We start from the raw sequence: 26,073 nt of genomic DNA on the forward strand, positions 1-26,073 counted from the left end.
TGAGTAATACTCCATTGTGTAAAAACACCACACCTTTTTTATCCATCCTCAGTTGATGGGCATTTGGGTTGTTTCCAAGATTTAGCTATGACAAATTGTGCTGCTATAAACATGGGTGCACATGTATAGCCACTGTGGTATTATGTTTTATTCTCCTTAATGGTTTGATCAGTCTTGCATTCTTACATCTGGTAATCTGAGCAACTTTGTTGAAGATAACAATATGTAATACAACAACCACTGCTAATTCCTATCATTTTGTTTTGAAACCCTGTATCATTTTTATCATTTTTGCTTTGTTTTATTTTTGTCTATGTTGTCGTTATTTTATTATTTTTTATTCTCTTCATAATTAAGTATCAGAACAGAGCGGCCCTGAGTGCCCCTTACCCTAGGACACAGTGGGGCAGCTCCGTGCTTTAACAGGACTGCCAAAGGCCAACTGGATCCCCCTCCCTGGGCCTTCTGTGGTTTTTGTGGTCTCTCTTTACTGAGCTTGAATCTCTTCTGATCCCAGCTATGCCGCTGGAAACTGTTTGGCTTTGGGCAGATTACATAACCTCTTAGCTGGTGCGGTTCTTTGTCCCTCAAGTGAGTAACTTTGAGGATGAGATGGGAGAAGGTGCAGAGCAATGGCTCAAGGTTTGCATGAGCCAGAAAAAAGGCAAGGCTGCACTCAAAGAAACTTCCTCAAATAGAAACATTAATTCCTGAAAATTTATATTTCTCTCATGGAAAAGTCAAAACTAAGTCCAAATTGGTGGCATGGTACAGGTCTATGTGGTCAGGTAGGGACCCAGGCCCCTACTCTTGTTGCTCTATTATCCCTTGGGTATCCTATCTGCATGGTCACAGCAACCTGTGCTCTGGCTTGGAGAAAGGGACAGGGTGAGAGTGGAGGCGTGCCCACTCTGTTAGATGTCAGGCTTCAAACTGGGACACGTCGCTCCGAGTCACATTGGTGAGAACAGAATCACATGGCCACGCTGAGCTGCAAGGGAGGCTGAAAATGATGTCTCTGGCTGGCAAACCATGTTGTCAGCCAACCTCTATTTCTATGGATAATGTAAAAGATGGATTCTTTGGGTGCAATGGTTTCTGCTGTGATCTGTAGTTGTCAGGGCTACAATTACAATGGCAACAATAACTGCTACTAGGTTAAACCTCATCTGGTAGAGAAGGGGGTGGTGATGGCCTCTAAGCTCTGCCCAACATAGCCTCTTAGCTGATCCTTCGCCACTTTGCTTCTTTCTATGCAGCTTTAAGAGCAGGAAGTGTGGGGACAACTTTGCAGAAGTCCTCTCCAGGAGCTTGCCAACCATGGGGAGCCTGAAAAAGCTGAGGTGAGCCAGGTCTTGGAACCAAGAATGATCTTCAGCTGAGGATACCTGGCACTCTCCCTCCTCCCCTCTATCCTACAGAGGACAGATTCCTGGCCTATCCCCTGCCCCACTCCCATTTATCTCCACCGTCTTTGCTTACCCTATAGGTTAGCAGGAAGTAAGATCACTGCCCGAGGCATCAGCCACCTGGTGCAGGCTTTGCCCCTCTGCCCGCAGCTGGAGGAGGTCAGGTGAGTGTCTCCAGACGGGCTCATTCCCTGGGAAAAGGAGTCATTGCCCAGATCCCAGGTCAGCCTGGAAGCCTGGACTGGGTTCTGCCTATTCCATCAAGATCTAAACAGTAATTTTCAACAAAACCCAGAGAATATAGTATCAGTCCAAAAGTAGGGTGTTGATGAGTCCAAGCACAAACCTCCCAAACGCTTCAGACCAGGGCTTCTGTCATCTAATATTTTGGGCCATCTTGAAAGACCATGAGTTTTGAAGCCCCCCCCCATTTCTGTGACCCCAGGAAAAGGGATGGCAGTGTATAGGCAAGAGGTGGTCACATAAATGTGTAAAACACACACCTTCACATCTCTGCACATGTATATGCACTTGCACAGAAGCACACACCTGCTCAAGTATGTGCCCCACCTGCCCATTCATAAATATATACACATATGCCACATGTATGTACACTTAAATTATGTGTATATTTAGATATAAAGACATACTAACGAGCACACACTCATACAAATACACACTTTTCCTGTGTCTAGGACCAAGGGCCCTGAGGTAGAGGACTGGGACCCTCCAGCCCCTCACTGGCAAGACCACTACTAGCTTCTATGCCACTTTTAGAAGATACACCTTGGTGCAAAGATGAAGCACTTATTAAGTAAGACATAAATGGGAACACAGTCCCTCTCATCACCTCAGCTGAGTGCTTTTGTTCACTGATCAGTCTGGTAAGGACAAAGTTTTGGAGTATTGATCCTACTGACACGTACCTTTCTTTCCTGATCACTGAGAGTGACCTTAGTCTTTTCTCTTATTATCCACCATTGTTTTCAGTCAATCTCAACATCTCAACTCCTCTGTCCCTCCAGCTAGGGATGTGGGGAGGGATGAGTGGTGAACCCCACTTGGCAGGTGGAAAAGGGGAGGTTAGAGAGGACAGCGCTCACCCTGGGGCTCCAGGTGAGGGAAGGCTAGAGCTGAGGCTGGAAGTAGCATGCGTCTCCAGTATCCCAGTCTAGACTGCTCATCACCTGCAGGCTGAGAGACCCCGATGGATTTGGGCCTTGGCCACATCCCCCCCATGAGCCCTGGAAGCAGGGTACTGAATCTCATTCTACTTGATAAGACCTGCACATCTAGATCCCTTGGGCCACCAGGCAGAAACTTCCTCATGGGGATTGAAATGGAATAAGCAAAGAACATTGCCTCCTAGCTGTGCTGGTTGGGTCCCAGGAAACATTATCACTCACTCTTCCTGGGTCCTTGTCTTGTGTATCTGTCATGAGGGTGGCCATGGCTGTCACCTACTAAATGGGGGGATAGAAGGGGACCATCCCCAGGGCTGAAGGATTGAGCCTCCATATACCTACAGTTTGCAGGACAACCAGCTCAAGGACCAGGAGGTGCTGAGCATTGTGCAGATACTGCCCAGCCTGCCACGGCTTCAGAAGCTTGAGTAAGTGGTCTTTCACTCCCGTCAGCCCAGCCCCTCTCTTGGCCTGAGTCACCCCTCCCTTGCAAATCGTAGATGAGCAACCCACTCCTGACACTTTCACTGTAATCATGCAGCCTGAGCCACAGCAACTTCTCCATATCTACCCTACTCTTCTTGGTGAAGGTGGCAGTCACCTGGCCTACTGTCAGGGCTCTGCAGGTCAGGTGAGTAGAAGGAAGGGGATCTTGGCCTTCAAGGTTGTGGAAAAAAGGAAAGACAGAATGGGAAAAGGAGGAGGCCTATGGTCTGCAAGATCTACATGTGCTTGCTCAGGTCTGTTTTACTCAAAACGGTAGCTCCAGAGCCTAACTCAGACCTACTGTCTGGTAATGGATGGATGGATGGATGGATGAGCGGATGGAGATAGACAGATGGATGCATGGGTGGATGGATAGATGGATGGGTGGGTGGGTGGATGGATGAGCGGATGGATGGGTAAATGGACGAATGTAAGGATAGAAGGATAAATGGATGGCAAAATCCAATCCGGGAAGCATAAACTAAATGAACGCGTCCCCGCGCGTTGCTCTCCGTGGTGCTGAAGCCGCCTTACAAGTTTGAATCACGGAGTAGGTTAGGTGTCCTGCTCCTTAATCCTAAAACAATTACAAATCCTCAGCCCTTTATTTATTTTTTTATTTTGAGACAGTGTCTCCGTTAGGTTGCCCAGATTGGGCTCAAACTTGCTACTTTCCTGTCTCAGCCTCCCAAAGTGCTGGGATTGCAGGCACTTACTACCCCACCCAGTTTACAACTCCTAATTTAAAACTCACAGCATTACTATTGTTTATTTCTTGTAAGAAATTACTTTCCTGACCTTTTAAAACACTTTTGAAGAATTCAACAAATAGCCTAGGATTGTACATGCCTGAGTTGGAAAACTTTTGCCAGTTCTCTTATGTTTCTCTGCCAATTATAAAATCCTATTTCTTGGGTTTGGGGGGCAGGAAGGGATGTGCAGGTGAGGGAGATGTCCGTGGCTTTCATGGCTTGGTGTCTGACCCCTTAGGGAGGCGGAACTCATCTTCCTTCTTTCCCCGTCCACAGAGACAGCTGCAGATCTACAAAGGTAAGAAGCCGGGGAGGTGTGGGTGGTGATCTAACTTAGAGAGTTGAGGGAAGTGTGGCTAGGAAAGCCCAGGAAGAGCTGGAATGTGGATTCTTCTTGCTCTGCCATGCTGAGGAATGAATTACTGCACAGAGCTGTGGATGGACTTTTTTTTCTTTTGAGAGAGAGGGTCTTGCTATGTAGTTCAAGCTGGCTTTGAACTCTCAATGTAGCCCAGGCTGGCCTCCAACTCAGAGCGATCTTCCTGCCTCAGCCTCCTGAATGCTGAGATTACAGACATGCACCACCATGCCCAGGTGGGGAAGGATTTTAATTTCCTCTAAGATATCTGACCTCATCTAACCCTGATGCAGAGAGAAATCCTCAACGTCTCAGAGTGAGCTAGACCCTTAGGCAGGACAGGAAGACACTGTTAGCCCGGCATCACTGTGTGAAGAAACTCTGGGAAAACTCTTACAGGAAAAATGAGCCGGCAATGATGGTACCTATGTCTTAAGGTTGTTGTGAGAATTACATAAGCAAATACATTGAAAGTGTTTCACACACTGGTAGCATGCGAACAGCTCTCAGACGCAGGCTGTTCCAGCTCTGCATGGACTTCCACTTGGCTATTCCTGAATGAGTGAAAAAAGGGAAGCTGCTTTCCCCTTGAAAGAACATTCTTTACGCATTCCCCACACTCCACTCTGCCTGAGCTGCACAGACAGGTGACACTCTGTCAGTGCAATGGCCTTGGGTTCAATCCCCAGTACTAGGAAAAAATAAAATCAATCTAAACTAAGTGAAATTAAGTAAAAAAAATAAAATGTTCATGGAGGCATTTGCCACATGCTTCAAGTTCCCAGTGACCCTGGGCAGGGGGGACTCCCATGGCAATGGTACAGGTGAAGAGCTCTTCCTTCATCTCAGGGAGCTCTGCCAGCCAGGGGCAGCCTGGGATCTGTGAACGTGGCTCACTGTATCCTGGCTTCCCTGCATCCCCAGGTGCCCCCTCCTACCTCCAGGACCCACCTACATGCAGTTCTTGCTCCTAACTCTTCTCACACGGAAGCTGCTATGTCACAGACCATTTTGAGTATAACAACCCATGTCACACTGGCAGCTTCTCTTTACTAAGCTCCCCCCTTGTGCCTCTGCTGGCGCTCAGACATACCTTGTCGCATTCAGCCCTTCAGGAACTCTACGTGGCAGCAATTGTTACCTGCCTTGAGAAAGAGGAAGTGAAGGCTCCAGTGGGTAAAGTGACTCACCCAAGGCCACACAGCTACATGTGGCAGAGCCAGAATTTGAGAAGTTCCCTTTGACCACAAACCTTCTGCCCCTACCGCTTTGCTGAATCACACCTTGAGCACCTTGAATCAACTGTCCCTGTGACTCCCTCACTGTGGGAGTACAGCAGGGGCCTTCAGCCCTGAGAGGTCTGGAGAAAGGCCTGGTCCATCAGAACCTGTCTCCTGAGCTCAGGTCAGTGTTTGATTTGTTCTTGCCAGAGCTCCAGAACTACCAGAAAAACACAGCCAGAGGAAAGAGACCCAGAGCAGAACCCTGGTCCTCAGGTACTGCAGTGGGGCCCCCTACCTTAAGGAGAAGGGTGATGTGGGGAGAGCCCCCTTCCTAATAGAGGCATAGTGGGGTCAGGAAGGGTAAAGGGAAGGGCAGGCACGGAGCAGGGAAGGACATGAATAAGTAATCTGACTTGACTCAGGAGTATGTCATATCAGCCGCAGCTACTGACGAATGGGCCCTCACTCTGTCCTGGGCACAGCCCCCAGTGTTCTGTGCCCATTGCTTCATGATGAGACTTCTAGAGGCCCTGTGGAATACATTTATTATTCTCACAGGACAAAGAGGGAAACTAAGTCTCAAACAGATTAGTGCCTTGCCCAGGATGGCCCAGCTACTAAGACACTGGCAGTCCCCAGACCTGTAAGTCTACATCTCCTCCAGCACTCAGAGCTGAAGGGGACATGGCACAGCTGAACCCCTCTGCCCCCACCCCTACTCCAGGCTCCAGAAATGTCAGCTCAGAGTCCACCATGCAGAGGTCCTGATAGACCTGCTCCGGGAAGGCCCCTGGCTGGAAGAAGTGGAGTGAGTGACTGGGGAAGCCCTGGGGCAGAAGCTGGGGTGGGGATGGGACCTTGAGGTGGGGGGTGCTGAGCTGGGCCTCGATTTGGAGGGAGGTGAGAGGGCACTGCACCATGCAGAAAGAGGGGCTACAGGTAACTGTAACAGCTGTCACCATTTAGCCAGTGTTCTGTGAGGGGCTTCTAAGCACATCACATTTAGCTCTCTCATTTCATGATGTAAGCACTGTCACTGTTCACATTTGGTAGAGGAGGAAGTGAAGCCACACAAAGGTAAATTTGTTCAATGTGAAACCGACAGGAAGGGCCCAGGCCTGGGTGCAAGCCCAGACAGTCTATCCCGCAGCCGCATCCCTCAAACTACTGCCACTCCTGTCCCTGAGGTCTGCAGCAAAGAACAGACCTGCTCACACCTGCTGTAGCCCCTTGGCAGGCCCGAGGAGACGAGGAGTTGGGGACTGGTGATGGTCCTGCAACAGCAAGCAGAAAGGACACCCAGTATTTGGAGGCAGATTTATTTATATCAACAGACACTGATTGGAATCATTCCCAGAATATTAGGCCCTGATCTCTGGTGGTCTAGGGCTTATATGAGATAAGCAAGCAGGAGGTACAGCGGCAGAATGGCGTGTCAACTGGAGATTGGTTCTTACAATATGCACCATAGTAACCGGCTATGCATCCAAGTGACCAGCTGTTTCTAAGAGACAGGAACAACTGAAACCGGGACAGGAACTATTACCCGGGCAACTAACAAACTGAAGTATACTGGCTTGGGTGGAGGAGGCATTTTCTGCTGCAGTCCTGCTGTGTTTTCAGGAGGCAGCCAATAGGACAGTCCTAGGAAATCTTCCAGTAGGCGCGGAGGTGGGGGGATGAAACTCTGCTGTCATGGGTTGAGGTGGATAGGGTGCAGGCTGCCTTGGTGATCAGCTCTTGGTTTTTGACCTTGAGCCTTTGGGAGAACCAGGACAGGATTAGAAGGCATCAAATATTCCTGCCTACCTTGCCACCACCACTGAGGCTGCCCCTCCCCCGCTCTCACCTGAAGCAGTGAGCACCACCCCACCTGGTCACATAGACAGAACACCTCCTGGTCCTTCCCACAGCCAGCCCATCCCGGGGGGATTTTTTGTTTGTTTGTTTGTTTGTTTTTGTTTTTTTTCCGGTACCGGTAATCGAACTCACAACCTTTTGCTTGCCAGGCAGGTGTGCCTCTGAGCTAAATCCCCAGCCCCCCAGGTGAATTTAAGTAGCTCTCAGCACCACCTCCTCTCTCCAGCCTCTTCACCCTCCTCCTAGTCCTAATCGCCCTCATCTCTTACCTGGTTTCCCCTCAGCTTCCTCACTGACTTCTCTGCTTCATCTCCACCCAACCCACCTGGTAGAATGAACTGCATTTCTGCTACCTACCCAGTCCCTTGTTTCCACTGCTCAAGACAAAGTGCAGATCCTGAAATCTGATATGGTTCAAAACTCTGCCCCCACTCCTCGCCAATCCCCATCTTACCCTAACACCCCCACTCAACCTCCAGTGCAGACACACTGGGTCCCTTTTTGGTGCTCCTATGTGCTATGCCACAGGGCCTTTGAACATGTTGTTCCTACTATCAGAAACACTCTCCTCTACCCCTTACCTACTGAATTCCTGGCTTTTCTAGAAAATAGCACAAATTTCAAGAAAGCCTTTCTTGACCCCTTCACTGGGTCAGCTGTCCCTATAATCATGGAGTTTATCACAAGATGCTATTGTGTAGGTTGTAGCATAAAGGAATAGTCAAGGATGAAGTCTTCAAGTCAGGCTACCTGGGTTCAAATCCAGGATCACCTCTGAGCGAGAGCCTTAACCATTCTGTGCTTCAGTGCACCTATCAGTAAGATGAGGATAATAATAATAATGCCTGACTCATAGGAGTGTTGTGAGGATGAAAGCTGGTCACAGTTGCAGAAGCCTCCAGGCCAGTAATGGTGAACCTTGGACAGGCTGCATGCCGTAACCGCAATCCTGTGCCCATTTATTTATCACAGAGTCCCAGCACTGCAATTAAACATGAACACTGAGGTTTTAGTTTAGGAGAAACAACTAATGCTGTCACCATAGAGAGGGCTGTGCGTGCTCGCTCTCATGCCCTGGGCCATGCTGGGTATGTCGTACGCGGCTGTCGCCTTTAGCTAACATGAAGGTTCATCATGGGAGTGATGCCATGAGTGAGGTCAGAGAGGGGCTGTGGGCATGTGGGGGTTCAGGGGAGACCCTGTCCCCACAGTGCAGGGCAGCAGGCCCTTCTGTCTCAGCCTGTCAGGGAACCAGCTGGAAGATGAAGGCTGCCGACTCCTGGCCGAGGCTGCATCCCATCTGCACATCACCGGGAAGCTGGAGTGAGTTGCTCCCTCACTTCTGGGTGCCCGAGAGGGTCCCAGAGAGCCCCACCTGGTCCCCGCCAGCCCTGGTTGCCGTGCCTACCATCAGCAGTGGTCATGCCAGTCCACTGACCGCCCCACACTCTCCAGATCCCGCAGAGGTGGTTTGACCATGCCTTGCCTTTGCCTCTGCCTGAGCTGCTGACAGCCCCAACTGTGCGCCTCACGTGGGGAGTCATGTTCATGGTCACCCGTGGCTTGGCTTCGGTCCATCCTCACAGTTCATCCCTGAAGTGGGAGTGGGCGTGCTACACTGGGGAGAACTGAGGTGTGGGGGCAGGGCTGTGAGGGCGTTAGATTAGAACACTGAAGTAGGAAGTAGTGTGTTAGGTGGGGTGCAGTTTGGGGGTGAAAGAGGATGTGAGGGTGCCAAGATGAAAAGGAAGGGTATTAGGCTGCTGAGCGTGTTGTGGTTCTTCGGGGAAGGGAGGCAGAGGTGGTGGTTGGAGGGGGAGGTGTTGGGATGTTAGCATCACCTTTGGGTTGGAGTTAGAGGAGTGTTGAGGTGTAAGTTTGGAGTCTTTGACTCTGTCACTTAGTAGCTTTATGGGCCTGGGAACACAGTGGAATGTCTCACAGCCTCAGTGTCCCCATTTGTAAAATGGGATTCCATGGGGCTATATACATGCAAAGCCCTTAAGGGGCTAATCCGTCAGTGCTCAAATGATGGTGGTGATTTTACAGACCAGGAAATTGAGGCTCAGATGAGGGGGAGCCCTCAGTTCTTACAGCTCGAGCGGGAGAACTTGATTGAGGTGGGGGAAATCACATGCCCCTTAGCTCAGCCACATGGGCCGGGATCCTTTGAGAGCCCTGGAGTGTGTCAGTAAGCCTCTGAGACACAAGGAAGGACAGGAGCCTGCTGATGACCCCTCCCTGCTCCTCTCTCCAGCCTCAGTGACAACGAGCTCTCCGTGGACGGGGTGCCCTGTGTGCTAAAGGCTGTGAACACGTGCCAGAGCCTGGCAGAGCTGCACATCAGGTGGGACCTTTGAGGACCCTGTGACTCCCACCCCAGCCTAGAGCCCTGGGCTCTCACATCATCCCCTCTAAAGTCCTTGGGATGCTTTCTGGCCCCAGGCCTTAAGGACAGACCTCTAGAAAATATTGTTGGCACCCTGCCCAGCCCTCATCCTGGCTGGTGCACCTCTGCCCAGCTGCTATAGGCACCAGCTCCTCAGGAGAGCTTCTGGGCTAGCAGGAACCAGAGACACTTGACGGGTTACACTTAGGAGCTGCAGTGACAGAGCAAAAGGTTCAACCCTTCAGCTGTGCCTCTGCCGCAACAAACTTTGTAGTGTCCTTTACATCCCAGAGCTCTCAGACCAGGCTGGGGACCTGTACCACCCAGCTTCCTCCAGCCCCATACTGGTGTCTCCTGAAAGCAACATCACATGCACAAGCGACCAAGGGGCCCCACCTAGGATAGAGCCCAACCTTATTTCTCTAAATTTCACCGTTTAGTATTGGGAGCTGGGGACAAGTGTGAATCAGTGTCCACACAGCACCCCTTGCGAGGGACGCCCCTGCTCACAGGAGGTTCCTGCTTTACACACCCTAAATGAGGAGAAACTAGACTCACACATGAGTAGATTAGGGACCTTGGTTCACTTTATATGAAGATTCAGTAAAGGGCCTGAGTGGGCACCGAATGATACTCCACTCACTTCTCAGAACTTATCCTAACCAAGCCACTGTGATTGTGTGAACATGCGTAGCCACAGGGACGCTCACCCAGGATTAGTTACAACAGGAAAAATGCAGCTGCCAAGTACCATCCAACGCAAAGGCAGACTTGTAAAAGCATTAAATGTGCCCTCATCCACCTGACTCACCAGACCTGGCGCCAGGCCACTTCCAGCTCTTCCCCAAAGTCAAAACGACCATGTAAACATTCTAAATTGATTCGGGACATCAAGGCAGCCACAACATCACGACTAAAAATGTTCACATCAGAGAACTTCCAGACCTGCTTCAGAAAGTAGCAAGAGCGATGGGGCACGTGTGTTTGAAGTGAAAGGGAGTAATTTGACGGGCAATACTTTTTACTGTAATAACTTTTTTTTAAAAATGTAAACATTCATCATATTTTTTCAACCCCACATCATACCTCAGTTACATGAAAGCCAGCATCCCAAGCCCAGAGTGCTTGGAGCCCAAGAGAAGGCTGATGGGCAGAGGAGGCAGCAGGATCTCCATCTGAGGCCCAAGTCAAGGAGAAGGCAGCAGTTAATCTTTTCTCCAGACTTGCCTTAAATTGAGGGCTACTATGGCAATAGAAGCATTTATGAAATCTGTGGTAGAAAAGCCTCCTGAAACCTCAGAGGAAGTCAGAAGAAAGTCAGAGGAAGTGGCCAGCTGGAGGGGTGGGGGTGGGGATTGGCTCTGCAGGGGTCCCTCAGCCCCAGGGCCAAACCAGGGCACAGAGCAGCTGGACAGTAACCTGCTTGGACCCTCTCTTCTCTTGGCAGCCTGCTGCAAAGAACGGTGGTCCTCACATTTGCCCAAGAGGCAGAGGAGCAGCAGGGGACCCAGGAAAGGTAGGGCCCCCCATCCTCCCGCTCCTCTCTGGCTTGGTTCTCCTCCCTGATCTCACATCTGGGCAGTGGGGTCAACTGCCAGAGAGAACTTGGTGAATTCCTGATGGGGCAGGAAGTAAGCAGGGTGACCTGTGATGCAGCTCAAAAGGGAGACGGCCAGAAGATAGCTGCCTCCCCGTTTCGCGGCCTGAAGAAATCTCTGAGGTATAGGACGTGGATGACACGTTGGGATGGCCCTGGGATTGCCAGAGAATGGTGGCGAGACTGAAGCCCTCCAGCGTAAACTCAGAGATTTCCCGGCCTGTAGCTCTGATGTTGGTCAGAACTTGTGGCTCTCTTTGGCACTAGGATACTTTAGCAGGTGTTTGCCTCCTCCAGAATATCCTCCTGGATTGCCCCAGCCCAGCATTTGGGCAGAGATTCGTGTCTTTGCTCCTTGATGTCCTCCCACAATCCTCTGTAGGGTCTGGACTTTGAAGATTTGGCTAGGGGTGGGGTTGACATCTCTGATATCGATAATGATGAGATGACGATGATGATGAAATTAATGGTAATAGAAGCCAAGAGTAATGGAGCATTTTCTATGTGTGCACCAAACACTGAACTATGACAATTCACATGTATATTACCCCACTGTGGGGTGGGACAACTTGACCCCTGTCACACACCAGGCCAAGTGGGAACCAAGATCGCAGACTCCAGGCTGAGCAGGGGTTGGCTGGTGGCAGGCGAGGTGGGGATGGACTTTGGGGACAGTGGATGAGACATCTGCTGGAGGCCCTCCGTGTGTGTCCCTGCAGGGCTGCATTTCTCGACAGCCTCACCTCCTTGACGGCCTCTGAGCCACCCAGAGAGATCAGGTACGGTGATGGCCTGGTATGTGGGGTTCTACCTTCCTCCCTTCTTTGTCCCAAGCCTCAAGCCACAAGCCCACGTGTTCCTTTGGGTCACCGTGCCCTGCCGTGTCCAGGAGCTGTGTACTGGCTTCCCTACTTCCCCCTTCCTGTGTAGCTCACCCCAGGTGGGGCAGCCCCTTTGGCCACCTTGTCTGGGCTCCCCAAGCCCTAGCAGCTGAAGGGTTGAGAGGACCCTGAAAGAGAAGAGGCTAATCCTGCCGTCCTCACCTGGGGCCTCACTGAGGCTCGGCCTGGTCCCGACAGGCTTCTCACCCACACCCCTCCCCTCCTGCTCTGTCCCTCCAGCTCTCTGTCTCGTTCCTTGTGTCTTTCATAGTTTCTCTTCCTCTACTGCCCTTCGTCTTCCTGTCTGGCTTCCTATCTCATCCCTGACTCTCTCTGCCTGTGTGTGACATCTTATAGATGTGTGCATTGAATGCTCTTGCCTGTCTACTGTCTGTCTGTCTGTCTGTCTGTCTGGATGCCAGATGTCCTGAGGTCGCTTTTCTCCTGGAAGCCTGGCTCTTTAGGTCTGGGGGGACAGGTGGCTGTCACCTATGTGCAGCAGGCAGGTGGTGCAGAGCTGTGGACCTGCCCCTCTGCAGGCTGACACGCTGTGGCTTTGGGGCTAAGCACCTGGAGAAGCTCTGTGAGGCGCTGGAAGGAAGCTGCTGCCTCGCCCGTCTCGGTCACCTCAAGTAAGTGTTTGCCCCTTGGAAGGCAGCATGTGGGGATGATCAGAGTTCCTCTGTGTTAGTGTGTTGGTTTTTCACTTTGGGGCTCTTTGGTGTTTTTGTAGGGGTTGAATCCAGGGCCTTCACATTGAGCTATATCCCTAGCGCTTCTTATCCCCAGACCCTTTTGAAAAAGGATCTCACTAAGTTACTCAGGCTGGGCTCAAACTTTCTATCCCATTCCCTCAGCCTCCCAGAATGCAGGGGTTCTATTTGTTTTTTAAGACTTAAACCAGCAGTTCTTTCTCTCCTGAAGTCAGAGAATCTGGTGAGTGATCCTCCCCTCACATGTATGTCCCCATCTTCTGAATCCCACACTGATCACCTGGGAGTCCGTGAATCTTGCAGAAGAGCCCAGAGGGCCTCCAGCTGCCTGTGTGGGGCAGACCGAGCCCTGTTCAGGTGGCCCAGACTGTGTCCTGGTCTCGGGAGAAGCCAGGAGGGCCAGGGCGGAGGAACCGGAACCATGCTGCTGCTGAGCCCGCTCAGCCTCCGCTGACCTTCCCTTCCCCTTTCAGCTTCTCGGGCAATGCTCTGAGGGATGAAGGGGCCATGCTGCTGGCCCAGCTGCTCCCAGGGCTGGGGCCCCTGCAGTCCTTGAAGTAAGTAGCCACCTGGCAGAGCCCCTGGGGTTGTCTTCTGCAGGATGAGCGGAAGCACTCTGTGTCCCCTTGTCCTGCCCCTGGGGTTATGCTAAAGATGCCATGGGAAAATGCATATGAAGCCCTGGGCCCAGTCCCTGACTGGGGCAGAGTGACAGCTCCATAAAGGGCAGCAGCTTCCTTTTCAGATTAGAGCAACAGCTCCCTTCACAGAGACTGGCCTTGTTATTCAGTGATTCAGCTTTAGCTTTCACTGCTCAGGCCGTACTTTGTGTCTTTGCAGGGCTCCCACGTTAGGGCAACCTGGCCAATGTTAGGGGAGCGTGGGGCATTATGGGAAGCGCTGTGGAAACCTAGGGATGTAGTAGGTGATTGGCTGCCAGCAGCCTTCTGGCTTCTGGGTTCCAGGGCAGGGTTGTTTGATGGGCTTTGGGTTGGGTAAGCAGGGAGGCTTTGGAGCAGAGGATACCAGGCGGATGTGCAGGGCTGCCTGAGGGTCCTGTGTCCCTGGGGAAGAGAGAGGTGTTTAGCATGGAAGGGAGGCCTTGGAAGGAGCTCAGACACCCCAAATCTTGCCTTCAGCAGACTAGAGTTCCTGAGTCCTAAAAGGCCCCAGGTGTTCTTGGCTTTTGCAGCTTCCTTCTCCTCCCAAGCTTTTCTGGGCTGAAGCATGAGGAACCCTGGTAAGAGGTCATAGGTCTTAGGTTTCAGGCCAGCTCTGCTACCTACTTACTGTGTGACCTTGGGCAAGTTGTCACTTCTCTGAGCCCTTGGTCTGTCTAAGGGATAGCTATAAGTGTTATAAGGGATAACTATAAGCCAGCCTCTGGAATAAGTGCTGTAGCGTCAGGTCCTTCCTGCTCAGACAGTGTGTCCGAAAGCAGACGAGGAGAGGGTATCACCTCTTACCCCACTTGGTGCTTGCACTTGATCAGGAGGGAAAGCCTTTGCTCTGCAGGCAAATGACATGCAGACTGAGATTCTGGGCTCACCCCCACGTGGCCTTCTGAGCACCCTGGGTGCTGGCTAAGCCAGTGCTGCAAGGCCCTGGGCTTTAGGAGAGAATTTAAATGGCAAAAACGAAGCCCTGTGGAAGATTGACTGAGGGATCAGGAAAGAAGGGAAGGTTTGTCCCTGCTTTTCAAGCAGAGACCCATGTTTCCATTTTGCACTGGGACCACCCCCTTCATCAGGTAGGGAGATGGAGCCCAGCTCTGGCCTAACACACTCTTTAAGTCCATCACAGACCAAGGGAGCCACTGGCTCTGTCACCAACTTGGTCGGTCATCTTGGGCCACCCGGCCTGTGTCTGGCCTGTTTTCTGGTTTCACTGTGAAGTTAGGAGGCTGCTCTCCAACTATCTGGCTCAGTGGTTCCATCCTGTGGAATCAGGAACAACCCCAGCTGCCCAGTGCTCTGACGCAATTTGTGTCTGGGCGCTGGGTGGCCTCCGTCAGTGTCACCCCTGTGATCTCCAGCCTCAGTGAGAATGGTTTATCCCTGGATGCCGTGTTCCATCTGACCCAGTGCCTGTCCAGTCTGCAGTGGGTTTGGCACCTGGAAGTCAGGTGAGTGCACCTCTCTGTCCCTCCTCAGCCCTCATGCTGTAGGCCCTCAGCTCTCACTTGAGGCCCTCCTTTGCCATGTCACCATGTATCATCCCTTAGAACCCTGGACATTACCTGGTACAGCTACCCACTGAATGAATGATTATATGAATGAACAGTGAGGTCTCAGAGACACTCAGGTTTCTCCAATTCACCATGAGACAGAGCCCATAGACTGTCTTATTCAGGCCCCAGGTTGTCCTTAGATACTTAGAGGTAAGTTTGGAGCTCTCCAGCGGCCCTTGGGGACTCAGGGACCTGCCCTAATTGTGAGATCACTGGAGCTGATGAACCCTAGAGGGTAGACACCAGCCAACCCAGCAGCTCTACATGAGAGGCCTCCATAGTCTCAGGCAAGCACTGCCTCTCTCCTCTTGGGGAACATCCCTGAGGGGCCCCAAGAGCAGAGATGCCATGGTAGGTGGACGAGGCTTCGCTCCTTCCCTTGTGGCAGCTTGAGCAGCAAGTCCTTGAGCTTGTCCCGCCTTGGTATCTCTATCTGTAAAATGGATCTGAGAATAATTTCTTCCCTTGCAGTCGTGCTGTGGCAAGGCAGTGAGTTAACAGTGGTGTCACATTGCATATATGCCTTGATAAATGAAGATTGCTTAATCGACTGATTGTGATAGCCCTGTCTCTAAAGGCTTCGGAAGGGGCCCTTTGTCCTTCCTCAGACGGCTGCTTCCTTTTTCTTCCAGCTTTGAGAGCCAGCACATCCTGCTGAGAGGTGACAAGAGAAGCAGGTGAGGGGGGGTGTTCTGGGAAGGGGGTGTCTCTTCTCGCCATGGTCCACTCAGCCCAAGAGCACAGCACTTGGGAGGTGCTGACACACTGGAGTTAATCCTGCGTTTGCGGCTGCCCTGCCCCCCCCACACCATGTAAGTAGTGTGCAGGGGCTTAAACCTGTCCTGGAGAAAGGCGATGTGCAGAGAGAGGCCCTGGCAGCTGACTGCAGGGCAGAGCTTGTGGTGGCACCTGCTGCTCTGTGGGTGGAACCAGAAGAGCAGTTAGGTTGCTGCTCTGGGGTGACTTCTGCCCACACAACTTAATGTGGCTCATTGCCCTTTAACACTCTGAGAATCACACTTGAGAGCCAGGGTCCGTTGGTGCTCTGGAAAAATAAAAAAGTTCCACATCTTCACAGTAAACAATGGTTTGAGGTGTTTGCTGTTGTTCCGGCCGCCCCCTAGTGGACACAGGTGTCCCAGTCTCACCTGGAAAGGTTGGCTGCAGAGTGGGGGCATCGTGAGGCCCAGCTGGGCTGTCTGAAGTCGGGGGTGGCCCAAGTCCAGGTGGTCTGACTTCTCGGGCTGCGGTCTCTGCTTCTGGGTATCCCCTGGAATCACGAAGCCCAAAGGGCTGAGGTACAGGGAGGCAGAAGTCATGAACGCTATGTTGGTAGAATAGGGAGGGCTCTGTTCTGACTCCTCTAACCTGGTCAGGTGCTGCCATCCTGGACACGTGTAAGCTGCTGGCTTCCTGTCCTGGGCCTCAGTTTCCCCACCTGTACAATGAGGGGCTGGATTCAGATCTTGTGCCTTGATTATTCCTTCCAGCCCTGACTGCTGGGCATAAGATCCAATGTGGATGACTTGAACTTTCCTTCTGTCACGGTCTCCCTACTTCCAGGGACAAACTGGCTGGTGGATCTTTGCCAGAATTCCCAGCAGGAGCTCAGCTTTCAGGATTCCGTCAGCACTGCATCCCCAGGAGCTTCTGGTACTTTCTCCCACTTTTCCTTGTGGGTAACCACAGTGGGGGTGAGAGTTAGGAAGTGGGCAGAGCCTGGGGCACTAGGGCTGGGGACTGGGACAAAGGGATAAGAGAGAGTTTGAGAGAAGGGAAAATAAAGAGGGGTGAGTGAGGGCCGGGGCTGGGGTTTGGGAGGCTCAGTGGGCCCAGGCCCGGGCCTTCTCCCTAGACAGGGTTTGCATTTATCTGTAGCATACGGGACAGCCCAGCTGCTCCCTATTTGGGGCTGCCTCTGCTTTGAGACACCATCTTCTAGAAAGCAGATAACCTGTCTCCCCAAACACAGTCAAGAAGAAGGAAAGTTGGGATGCAGGGAGAGTCCATAGGCAGGCTGCTTTTGCTGGGGCACAGCTTAGGAGTTAGGAGGCTCACCAGCTTGGCAGTGAGGGGCTTCGAGACCACGGCTAGGTCATGAAGTCCTCCCAGGGGAGAGATGCCTTCAAAGGCTGTAGGGGAGACAGCGGAGAGGAGAGAGTGCTCTGCAGGGTGGGGGAGGTGGGAGAGGGTGTGTCACTGGCTGGAAGGGGCCTGGCCCTCTCTGATCCCCTGCCCTCCCCCTGTCCTGTATCAGCCTCAAGGAGTGTCAGCTGGGGCCGCAGAGCCTCACCCGCCTCTGCACAGCTCTGGGGGAATGTCCGGGGCCACTAGAAGTCCAGTAAGTAACAAAGCACAGCCCAAAGGGCACCTGATGGACACCTGGGAGGGGCTTCCTGGTTAGAAGCCAGGGAGTCTGTCCTTGTCCCTTCCCACCAGACCCTGCTAGCCCCACCTGTGGGAGTCCCTAGGCCTACTAGGAGAGTGGCTGTCTTCCAGTAGCCCCCACCTTGGGCACCACCCCCCGCACAGGTCCTCCCTGTCCCGACCTGTAGCTTCCCACACTTGCCCGGGGCACCAGGAGCCCCCTCTGTCTGTATACAGGCACCACTCAGGCTGCCCCTGTGCCCAGAGCTTGGTGCTTTCGAAGGCTCTTCCCTGGGGTAGTCCTCTCCCCGAGGCCTCCCCCTTTCCAGCCCCCCACACCCTGAACACCTGGGCCATGACCAAGGGCTACACTTGCAATCAGCAGTCTTGCCTCAGCCACCTACAAGTCAGAGAGTCGCTTCCCTTTGGTTGTCACTGTTGTAATTTTATTACAATAATCACCTTAAAATAAAGAACTCCAAGCCTAAGCCCACCTCACCCAAACAACCCCTTCCTCTCACCCAACCAGCACTGTCCTCTGTCCAGGGGACCTTGTACTTCTTGCCCACTAGCATATTGTTTCCCACGTCAGGTTGAACATCCCTTATCCAAAATGCATGGGACCACAAAGTGCTTTGGATTTGGAATTTTTTTTTTTTTTAGGTTTTAGGGTATTTACACATATGTAATGAGACATGGCAGAGATGGGACCCAAGTCTAAACACAAAATTTGCCAGGCAGGGTGGCACACACCTGTAATCCCAGCACTTGGGGGTGAGGCAGGAGGATCGCTGTGAGTTTGAGGCCAGCCTGGACTACATAGTGAGACCCTGGGACCGGGGATATAGCTCAGCAGCACAAGCACCTTCCTGGCAAGAGCAAAGTCCTGAGTTCGATTCCTGGTACCAAAAAAATAAGTGATACATAGTGAGATCCTGCCTCCATAAATAAATAAATAAATAAATAAATAAATAAATCATTCATTCATTCATTCATTCATTCATTCATTCATTCATGCTTTGTATACACCTCATGCGAATACCCCTGAAGGTCATTTTATACAATTTTAGTGTGAGTGCACTTTGACTGGCGGCCCCTCACACACAGTCAGGAATCCCCCTGCTCCCTTTCTGGTGTCATGTCAGTGTTCAACAAGTTCTCAATCTTGGATTTTCAGATTAAGGATGTTTAACGTTTATTTGCAGTCCACAGTTTCACCCATGTCACACCATATGTGCTTTTCCATTTTGCTGCAGTGCTGTTCTTTGTTTTCTGGCTCCATCTCAAATGCCTTTCCACCCTTACCAACAAGATGGTCCGCGCTGACCCCCTGGTGTCCTTCTATACTTTTCTCCGTGTTTGGACACATGTGGCTGGGGAGGTGGGGTTTTTGCATTGTTTGATAGATGAAGGATCTTACCATGCAAGCTCTCTCTGCAACTAGCTTTTGTCTCAGAACTGTACAAGGTGGTTTCCCTGAAGATCAAGCTATATGGACCTGATTCTTTTTCTTTTTTTTTTTTTTTGGTTTTTCTCCGGTACCGGGAACCGAACTCACGACCTTGCGCTTGCCAGGCAGGCGCTTTTGCCGCTGAGCTAAATCCCCAGCCCCCTGATTCTTTTTCTATGGGTCTCTTGAAGTTGGCCAAGCTGACCTCAAACTTTTGACCCTCCTGCCTCAGCCTCCCAAATGGCTGGTATTACAGGCATGTACCACATCCAGCTCTGATTTATTTTTTTAAACAAGCTACCTTAGAATAGCTTTCTTTAGAAATACCTTAGAATAGCTTTATTTAGAAAAGTATTTAGAAAATACTTTCCCTTTTTGCCAACATCTTACATTGCATTTGCCACAAGGAAGAAACTAACCTAGGAACATGACTCACTTCACCTTTGCCAACCTTTGCACTAATGCCTGCTCTGCCTCTGATCCAGAGTCCCACCTGTGACCCCACACTGCGTTTAGACCTCACGTTCCTTAGTCTGCTCTGGTTGCTGGTGGTTTCTCACTCTTTCTTTGCTTTTCATGTCCTTCACTGTTCCAAGGAGCCCTGGTGAGATATTTTGCAAGCTGTCCCTTGGTTAGGGCTTGTCTGGTGTTTTTCTCCGGGTTAAGTGGGTTATGGGCTTGGGGAACAACACTGCAGGGGCTGGGGACCCTTCTCAGCACATCTTTTCAGGGCTGCACCTTGCTAGTGGCCTTGATTTCCTGCCAAGGCTGAGCTGAGATTCCCCAGTGTAAAGTTAGTTTTTAATTTAAACAGGACTTTTATTATGAAGACTTTCAAGCATGTATAAAAGTAGTGAGAATAGTGTAAAGGACACTCAGGTGCCCTCTACCTACCTAAAAAGTTATCACCTCATAACCCCAACACACACACACATACACACTCTGAGGGCTTTTTGCATTATGTATTTATTTTCAGTATTGGTGATTGAAACCAGGATGTTCACACTGAGCTGTGTCTCCATCCCTTTTTAAAATTTTGAGACAGGATCTTATTAAATCACTGAAATGTCCAGGCTGGGCTTGAACTTGCAATCCTCCTGCCTCAGCCTGTCCAAGTGCTTGGATTATAAGCTATGCCACTGCGCCTGGCTATTCTGAGTTATTTTGAAGCAACTCCCAAGGACCTTATAATTTTGTCTGTAAATATTTCAGTATGCATAGCAATAAGTGCTCTGTATTTTTGACATAGCCACAAAATCATCAGCAGACCTAAAATATTAACAATGATTCCTTAAAATTATCAAATATCCCATCAATATTTCATTGTCCTCGATCATCTCGCACATGTGTCTTACAGAGCATACACTTGTGCCCTCACGGCGTGGGTGGCTGTGCTGCACCCAATCTCCGCCGACCCCCACCCAGGCGTTCAGGCTGCTCCCAGGAGCCCCAGAGCAATGTTCCAAAGAGCTCTTCCTTGTTTAACCGTTAGGCAGCTACTGCACCCCACACCCTGGACCAGGTGTGGAGCGACACAGGATAACAGGATGCTGCGGGTCAGAGCTCACCTCTGGCAGTGGGGGTGAAAAAGCCTGCGGGCAGAGGTGGGTGGTCTGAGCACTCGTGGGTCTCAGCTGCGGTAGGCAGAAGTGGGGCAATAAGTACGAAAGCACTTTGCCAACTGCAAAGTGAGTAACCACTCATTGTTAGCAATAAGCTTCAAGGTACTTAACGCTGAAGTGCTGCACTTGGCTCACCCGCTCCTGGGATTTTGCCAGGGAGGCCAGGGAAGGTGGCTCAGGTCAACCACCGCAGGTCCACTTTGCCTCCGTTCCTCTTGGTGCACCGTTGGGGTGATGTAATGGGTGAAGTTTCCTTTGTTTTTTTAAAAGTGTGTAGACCCTCTTTTTGCCCAAACAGAGGTCACAGCACTTTGTATTTGGGGTTGGGTGGGGAGCCCCATGCGCACAGGTGTTATGAAGAGACCACCCTTGCTGAAGACCGCAGGTCTGGCTATGTCTTAGGCCCTCGCCCCAGCTTTGAGGCTGAAAGGACAAAGCTGAGCCTGCAGCCGGGCCCTGGCAGAGTTGCCGCCATGGACCCCTGCTCCAGAACCAAGGGCTGCTCCTCCCACTCCACCCTCTTCCATACTGAGGCTGGGATCCTTCACCCCATCTTCCCCAACCAACCAATGCAGATAGATGGGCTGGGCAGCTGGAAGCCACACTGTGGGGAGAGGGGTAACCTGTAAGGGGCAAGGGGACAGGAAGGAAGGGCAGCAAGGGGCAAAGGGAGAGAAGGCAGGAGGAGACCACCCCGAAGCCTCTGGGGGCAGGAAGTGGCTCTGGCCCCCAGTACGGGGGCTGTTTGTAAATCCCAGGTGCTCAGAGAGAGCAGAGACCCAAGGCAGGTGTCCAGGGTCTTCCTCTGTCTCCAGGGTGCTGTTGAATTACCCAATGAGTGATGAACTGGTGGGTTGACTTTGATGGCCACATCTTTCCCGCGCTGAGCCTCTGCTCACCAGGTCACCGCTCTGGATGAAAGCGGCATTTTAGTACCAGATACTGAACCCAGGGCCTTCACACCGAGCCACATCCCAGTCCCTTTTTTAATTTTTATTTTGTTTTATTTTTGAAAGAGGGTCCAGGTCACTCAGTTGCCTAGGTTGGGTTCAAACTCTCAGCCTCCCCGAGGACTGGAATTACAGACTCGTACCACCACGCCTGGTTTCTTTTCTTTATGAATGTTCCATAGAGCGCTAATCTTCATCAACAATAATCCTGGTCATCCATTTAGTTGGGGAAAAGTCTCCTACAGCCCCTTGGAAATTTGACATGCTGTCACCTATTCCAGCCTCAGAGAAGTCCGCAGCACAGAAAATTATTTCATTTGGCTGGACCCAGTCTTCCCGGCCTTCCCTTTTCTCAGTCCCACGGCTACCTCAAAGACCCAGTGTTGGGAGGGAGTTTCAGGCATCACTGGCTTGGTCCCATCTCCAGAAGGGTTTCACTGTGGAAGATCCCATTCATTGAGCTGCTTTCTTTCACAGATTGTCCTGCAAGGACCTGAGTGACCAGAGCCTGGAGACCCTGCTGCGCTGCTTGCCCCGGCTGCCCCAGCTAAGCTTGCTGCAGTAAGACAGACGGGTCCTGGTCCCGCCTCTGAGGCTCTTGCCCTGCAAATCCTTCCTCCTTTTCCCACCTTTTCTTCCTGCTACTCATCGTCTTCTCTGGCACACACAGGGACTCGAATCTGCTTCCAGCTCTTTCCTAGTACTTTGTCAACCTCAGAGGCAGTTACTGGTCCCCTCTGAGTCTCCGTTTCCTCATCGGGCAAATGGGATTAATACCTCTCAGCACTTCCCTGGGGTTGGGCCTCACATAAGCCAGTTGCTCAAAATGCTGTTAAGAATGGAACACACATGGCCAGCAGACTACTGTGGTTCTCTCCCCCATGGAAAGGTCACCTACCCCTAAAAAGAGCCTGCACAGATGTGGGTCATGTATATGTCACACACCGTTTTTTAAAGGTCATCATCTAACTCTGGCAGAGAGAAGAATTCAAGCAGCATCCCCCTAAGTATTTACAGCTCTCTTTTCTAATTTCAGCTCAGACTAGTTAGAATTTAGAAAGGATTTACTTTAAATATTCTTCTGGGGGGGGAGGGGAGCAGCTGCAGTTGAGATGGAAAAATACAACAGGAAATTAAATCATAACATTAATAACAGCGCCATAAGTGCTAAGGCTGGGCTGTTCGGGGTGTCTGGCCAGGATCACATCATCTCCAGGGTCTTGCTTCTCCTCACGGAAGAGAGAGAGGATGTGACACCATGCCAGAGGTGGGCAGGTGCAGAACAGCTCATGTGCCAACCCATGGCTCCTACCTTGCCTGCAGATAACAGATCAGGAAGGGCTCCTTTAATCACAAAATGAACACACAGGACACCTCCAACCAGAGTGGGGCTTCTGTGTGCCTAAGTCACACAGCTTCAGTCCTAAGCTCCTTGTCTGCCTTTGGAGGGAGGTGGCCAGTCTGATATTTGCCAGGGTTTCAGTTTTGTGTTACTCAGCCCCAAGTGCCTGGGCACCTCTGAGGGCCAGACACTGCCCAGGGTGCTGGCCTCTTAGAGGTCCTTGTCATCTTGGAGCACACCTTGGAGGGCAGAGGTGAAATCAAATACAATGACTGCAGCCAGTGGGAAGGTGTTTCTTCCAGGTGGTAAATGAGTTGCTGGAGAGATTTAGATGACAGCAGATGGGGTCAGGGACTGTCCTGAGGATAAACATTGAGTTATATCTGAGGGAGAGGAGGGAGCTAGCCTTGAAAAGAGCAGGGAATTGCATTCAGACACAGGGAACAGCCTGCAGGAGGCTCTGAGTCAGCTGAACTTGATGGGCTCCAAAAATAGGCCAGAGGCTGTGCAGGCCAGAGCTCGGTGTCTGGCAGGGAGAGTCCCAGGGCAGGAAGTAGAGAGATGGCCATGGCTGGGTCTCACCAGCCTGGTAGCCACAGCCAGAAGCTTGGGTCTTTGCCCCAGGGAACGTGAAAGGCAGAGAAATGATTTGGATTTTTAAAGTTCAGTGTGACCACTGGATAGAGAAGGGACTGGGGGACAAGCATAGAAATGGGAGGGGTTGTGTGAGCTAGGGGAGGGGAACGGAGCTGACAGTCAGTGGGGAGATTGGGTGGACTTGGGGTGCATCTTGGAGGGCACTGGTGAGAGAAGCTGATGGAGGTTTATGGGGGTGCTGAGGACCCACCTCATTTCCTCTAAGGTACAATGTGTAACTGAGAGTAATTATGCTCCTCAGGGGAACATTGGGCAACATATGGAGCTGTTTCTGGTGTTATAACTAGGGGCAGAGGGTGCCGCTACTGGCCTTTCATGAGCAGAGGTCTGCACACTGCCACATACTCCGCAGGGCACAGGACAGCCACCCCTCACAGCAAAGAATTATCAGACTCCAAAACTCAATGGCAGTGTCAAGAAACTCTGCCCAGAGGACCTGCAGCTTCCCACTCGATTAGCAAGGACTTGCCCATCCAGTGAGCAGTTAGATAATAAAAAGCATGAGTATTGCGCCCGCTGGATGTAAGCAAATCCTCACGCACTGGACAGGAGATTTAGCATAATTAGTCCTCTTTCTAGATAAGGAGACTGAAGCGCAGAGAAGTTAAGTGGCTTGTTCAAGGCCGCAGAGCCATAAACACCACTAGGACCCAACCCCAAGTTTGCTTGCCCCTAGTCCCTATTTGTCCCTCTTGAGTCTCTGCCTGTGCCCTCATTCCCTGCTGAGCTGCCAGCCCTCCGTGTCCCCCTCTTCCTCCCCTTGCAGCCTGTCCTGCCTTCTTGTCCTCGATCTTGCATGGCTCTGCCACTTTCCTTCTCAGGCTGAGCCAGACAAGACTGTCCCTGAAAAGCCCTTTCCTGCTGGCCGATGTAGTCAGCCAGTGCCCACGGGTTCAGAAGATGGATCTCAGGTGGGTACTGTCCTAGGAAAACCAGGACTGGTCTTGGAAAGCTGGGTCTGGAGATTGGAGGAAAGCGAGGAGGGATGAGGGCGGCAGGGCTGGGCCAGAGGCTGGGCTTCTGGAGGAGGGGTACCTGCCCTGGGGAGCACCTGGTGACCCAGGTGCTGTCTGCTCCAGGTTCCTGAACAATGCCACACTGCACTTCAGGTCCAGCAACGAGCAGGAAGGTGTGTGCTGTGGGTAAGTCCCCCCAAACCATGACTTGGCAGCCCATGGGTTTGAGGACAAGCAGACCAGCTTGGCTCAGAATGGCCTGCAGGACCTTCTCCCAGGACCTGACTCAGTGGGTTCAGCTGGGGTCCCAGGATTTGCATCTCAAGCTCCCAAGTGGTGGTGTTCCAGATTTTAATTTGGGAGGACAACGCTTTGAGAACTGCCCCCCATCGGAAGGAGGATGTAGACTCTGGGTGGGACTTGCTAAGGAGTGGGAGCAGAAAATGCTGGGTATCTGCAGAAGACTCAGCCTTGTGTGGGGACCCCTTGAGCTCAGAGGCACACCTAGAACCAGCCAGGATGGAGGTGGTGAGAGCAGCAAAACACCCCCTCCCTGCCTCACCCCCGGCCCCGCTGTGCGGCAGGTTCACAGGCTGCAGCCTCCGCCGGGAACATGTGGAACCGCTGTGCCGGGCACTAAGAAAGTGTGACAACCTCCGCCAGCTGGAGTAAGTAGGGGGCATGGATCTAGGTAGAGCTGGGGGGCCCTCATGTGCCCACCTCTACCCCAAGGGCCAGCTACCAGGGCAAGCATGAGATGCTGGCCACATCCTTCAGGTTACTCTGTACCACTCTGTCCCCCTCTCCCACCCCCACTCCCACAGGGACAGAGCTATTTCCACCTGCCCCACTAACTTGTGCAGCTCCCCGGGAAGGGTTGCAGACCCCCTTAGCCTTGTCTTGGGCCATATGACAGGGGTTATGGGCTACAGTGAAGGACCCATTGGTTTGCCCAGCAGGTGCTCATAAGTACCAAAGGGCCTAGCTGAGGAGGGGCTCCAGCCAGGCAGGGTGAGGACTTGGGACTTTTATCCCTGTGGCCTCTCCTGAATGCCCAGAGTACACACCCTACATGGGTGGGAACATCCTAACAGCTAGCGCCTAAGGAGCACCTTCTCCGCCGTTTTAAGCGCTTCCTGCATTCTTTTGAATCCTTCCAGCAACCCTAGGTGCTATTATGCCACCTTTAACAGATGAGGGCACTGGGTCACAGAAAATTTAAAAACTGGCCTCAAGTCACACAGCTAGTGCAATGCAGTCTTTGCTCACAAGTGTTAGGATCCAGCCTAGGACGGTTGAGAAGTAAAGGGTCTGTCTATGGAAAGAGAGGGGAGAGGGAAGGAGAGAGAGAGAGAGAGAGAGAGAGACAGAGACACAGAGAGAAAGAAAGAAAGAAACAGAGAAAAGACAGAGAAAGATAGGAAACAGTTTGTTAGAGATATGATGGCAAATATATGTGTGTGTATACGTGTGTGTGTGTGTGTGTGTGTGTGTTTGTCCAAAGGCAAAAAGCAAACCAACACAAAAGTAGGGAGAAAAATGGTTGTTACAACAACAAAATAGAAGCCAGGCTTCAATACATATGGGACGAAGATATTGCTTATATAAATATAAACAAATCGAAGTTAGGGGATCTGGGTCTCATTC

At 51.6% G+C, this 26,073-nt stretch overlaps 1 protein-coding gene across 12 annotated transcripts in view; it reads left to right on the forward strand.

The window, feature by feature from the left end:
• Nlrc5 (NLR family, CARD domain containing 5) overlaps window positions 1-26,073 on the forward strand; it is an 82,467-nt gene that overhangs the window by 35,183 nt on the left and 21,211 nt on the right. For all 12 annotated transcript variants that reach the window (XR_001234727.1, XR_001234728.1, XM_013516135.1 and 9 more), the window contains 21 exons: window positions 1,260-1,343; window positions 1,490-1,573; window positions 2,938-3,021; window positions 3,135-3,224; window positions 4,070-4,129; window positions 5,620-5,685; window positions 6,137-6,220; window positions 8,512-8,595; window positions 9,530-9,619; window positions 11,109-11,177; window positions 11,978-12,037; window positions 12,679-12,771; window positions 13,326-13,409; window positions 14,888-14,977; window positions 15,715-15,759; window positions 16,646-16,735; window positions 17,340-17,423; window positions 21,949-22,032; window positions 24,292-24,381; window positions 24,550-24,612; window positions 25,011-25,094. Coding sequence is in view for 10 of the 12 variants with exons in the window: in XM_013516135.1 (XP_013371589.1) it covers window positions 1,260-1,343; window positions 1,490-1,573; window positions 2,938-3,021; window positions 3,135-3,224; window positions 4,070-4,129; window positions 5,620-5,685; window positions 6,137-6,220; window positions 8,512-8,595; window positions 9,530-9,619; window positions 11,109-11,177; window positions 11,978-12,037; window positions 12,679-12,771; window positions 13,326-13,409; window positions 14,888-14,977; window positions 15,715-15,759; window positions 16,646-16,735; window positions 17,340-17,423; window positions 21,949-22,032; window positions 24,292-24,381; window positions 24,550-24,612; window positions 25,011-25,094 (1,662 nt within the window). In the remaining 2 variants the exon portion in view is untranslated. The remainder of the gene's footprint in view (window positions 1-1,259; window positions 1,344-1,489; window positions 1,574-2,937; window positions 3,022-3,134; window positions 3,225-4,069; window positions 4,130-5,619; window positions 5,686-6,136; window positions 6,221-8,511; window positions 8,596-9,529; window positions 9,620-11,108; window positions 11,178-11,977; window positions 12,038-12,678; window positions 12,772-13,325; window positions 13,410-14,887; window positions 14,978-15,714; window positions 15,760-16,645; window positions 16,736-17,339; window positions 17,424-21,948; window positions 22,033-24,291; window positions 24,382-24,549; window positions 24,613-25,010; window positions 25,095-26,073) is intronic.

This window comes from Chinchilla lanigera, unplaced genomic scaffold (assembly GCF_000276665.1).
Source record: "Chinchilla lanigera isolate Chin_1 unplaced genomic scaffold, ChiLan1.0 scaffold00032, whole genome shotgun sequence".
In the NCBI taxonomy this organism is placed as follows: Eukaryota; Metazoa; Chordata; class Mammalia; order Rodentia; family Chinchillidae; genus Chinchilla; species Chinchilla lanigera.